The following is a 2,500-nucleotide window of genomic DNA, read 5'->3' as shown; positions in this document are numbered from 1 at the left end:
TAGGAAACGTCGGACCAGTTGCGACGTAATGTTTTCAGCGGCGCTAATGTTGTGATTAATTTATCACCAAACAATGTCGGGGGATTGCACAAACAACGTCATTACCTGTTTGTCTGATGCTGCGGGTCAGAGAAAAAGTAGGCTGCAGCCGTTTGGCCTGGCGCTCAGCACTGCATGAGTACTAAGTGGAGGAGGGCGCGGGGGGAAATTCTCACAAGAACTCAAATAAAAGCTCCGGCATATATCAAAACACATTTGGGGGGAATTGATGAGAGAGAGAGTAATTTTTAATCTTAAATATTGATGAATGAAGAAAAAAATGCTCCAGCAGAAGGGGCACTTTTCTCATCCAGGGCAAAAGGGCAGGTGCTTGAGCACCACTAGGGGTCTATCTGTGCACGTGCCTGATGTATATTTTATATATATTTTAAATGTTGGTTATTAATTATAAAATACATTGTTAAATACACAAAATACTAATAGGCCTAATCATGTGATTTAGATTGGCAGTGGTTGTATGGATGTTAAAATATTATGTGAATGTCCCTTATTTTGAATAAAACCGAGTGGCAGGCTACAACATCATTAAAAGGAGGCTTAAAAGCTAAGAATTGTTCAAATAAACTTTGACAAAGACAAGTATTTGTGTCTTTAGAAATGTTTGAATCAAAATAGATCAAATCAAATGTTTACAAAAAACATTGTTAACATTTATGTGACTCCGGTCGCCCAGAACCACTAGTGTAATCATGTTGCTCGCATACCATGACGGTTAACTGTTCGAATTCAAGGCAATGTATTACGTAGGCAAAGAGAAGAATTGGTCCTACAGCGCCTCTCTGTGGACAATATATGTAGGTATTTGTTATTCAATATCTAGACCTGTGATATGATAGTCCGTTCCTGTGGGTGCTTCTGAAACCCATCTCAAACAAGTTTAAATAGCTGCATTTACTTAACGCTGCCTTTGAATGGCTCTGATATTAAGATCGCACTTGTTTGTACCATTTGTACTCACCACGTCAATCAAACTGAAATAATTAGCTGATATGCCTTCTGCGCACGCGCGGATTTATACCCGGAAACTGTGACAGGTGCTTCTGCAGCAACAACATGCTAATGTTTTTACTCCAAACAGGGAATCGTGTCATGTTTTAAAGGTACTTTATGTTTCCTCGTATAAACAAAATGAGGTGTACGTATACTTAAATACATTGGTGTTCTATTACAATCGTAGAAAAAAATGTTTGCAAACCACTTGAGCAAATTGGCAAATAGTTTGCTTACTTGCTAGCCAGCCAAGCAAGGAAGGGACTACATAAGTCTGTCTGCCTAACGTTAGCTGGTTAGTGGGTATTAAGGGCGGTAGTTCAATGAATCTCATGCTAACAGTGCGTTCTCTCCTGCAGTAGGTAGCGAAATAGAGTCAGGATGCCTGCCCGAAACATAGTAACCAGTGGGATTCCCAACAGCAAAGTCCGTTACTCCAAATTGGCCAATGATGACGATGGCTACATAGACTTACAGGTAAAGTGCCCTTACTAGTTAAGCTCAAAGATTTTACGTAGAAATGTGTATTTTGAGCTGTAAACTAACCGATATGACTGTACTGTGATGAAACACATCAGTTCGGGTGGAAATGGGACAAAATGACCATTTTTATATAAAAAAAAGAATCTGCATGTTATGGGTTGAAAATGGCTCAACACGCCATCTACTTTAAAATCATCAAAGGCCAAAGCTGATGTAGAATCGACCGGTTGGTACATATTCAGGTCATTTGAATATATAGACTCTCAGGTTGTGGTTGGATAGGATGACATTGTGTCGATGTCCGTGTCTTAACCACTTTTCCTGGACCTCGATGGAAAACGACTCAGTCTAGTAAACAGTGTGCAGTGGGTGGAGATGGGGTATACTTACACTTTAATTAGTCACCCCAGGATCTTTGCTGCAGGAATTCTCAGAAATTGTGGTGATTTCGAATAAAATAAGATCAATCACAAATAATGCAGAAAGTCCATGACTTCGCGTTTGGTTTGGCCAATCAGCTGTTACATAGCCTTTCTTAAAAAATCTTGAACTGTATCTTGAACACAACATACCTGCTATAATAAATTAACTGTATGTTGAACACAACATACCTACTATATTAAATTAACTATATGTTGAACACAACATACATGCTATATTATATTAAATTAACTGTATGTTGAACACACCATACCTGCTACATTAACGACTTCATGACAACATATATGATGTGACATCACTAAATCACACTAGGCTTCAGATTCACTCTGAGCTAGTCTCCCTCTGGGAAGATTTACTCAGAGATTATCGTCGTGTTAAACATCATCTTCTTTGTCTTCCTGTGTTCCTGTCTGTCTGTCTGTCTGTCTGTCTGTCACCCTGTAGTTCAAAAAGAGTCCACCCAAGGTGCCATACAAGGCCATCGCCCTGGCAATTGTGCTGTTCTTAATCGGGTCCTTGCTGATAA

At 39.4% G+C, this 2,500-nt stretch overlaps 1 protein-coding gene across 1 annotated transcript in view; it reads left to right on the top strand.

Moving 5' to 3' along the window:
* Positions 1 to 1,048: 1,048 nt before the first annotated feature.
* The window catches only part of tmem230b (transmembrane protein 230b), a 4,788-nt gene continuing 3,336 nt past the window's right edge, over positions 1,049 to 2,500 (top strand). Inside the window, exons 1-3 of the mRNA XM_012821446.3 lie at positions 1,049 to 1,160; positions 1,410 to 1,527; positions 2,419 to 2,500. The exon at positions 2,419 to 2,500 is cut by the window's right edge and continues 41 nt beyond it. Of these exons, the coding sequence (XP_012676900.1) occupies positions 1,432 to 1,527; positions 2,419 to 2,500 (178 nt within the window). The 5' untranslated portion in view covers positions 1,049 to 1,160; positions 1,410 to 1,431. The remainder of the gene's footprint in view (positions 1,161 to 1,409; positions 1,528 to 2,418) is intronic.

Source organism: Clupea harengus, chromosome 7 (assembly GCF_900700415.2).
Source record: "Clupea harengus chromosome 7, Ch_v2.0.2, whole genome shotgun sequence".
NCBI lineage: Eukaryota > Metazoa > Chordata > Actinopteri > Clupeiformes > Clupeidae > Clupea > Clupea harengus.
This window is presented reverse-complemented; position numbering and strand designations above follow the sequence as displayed.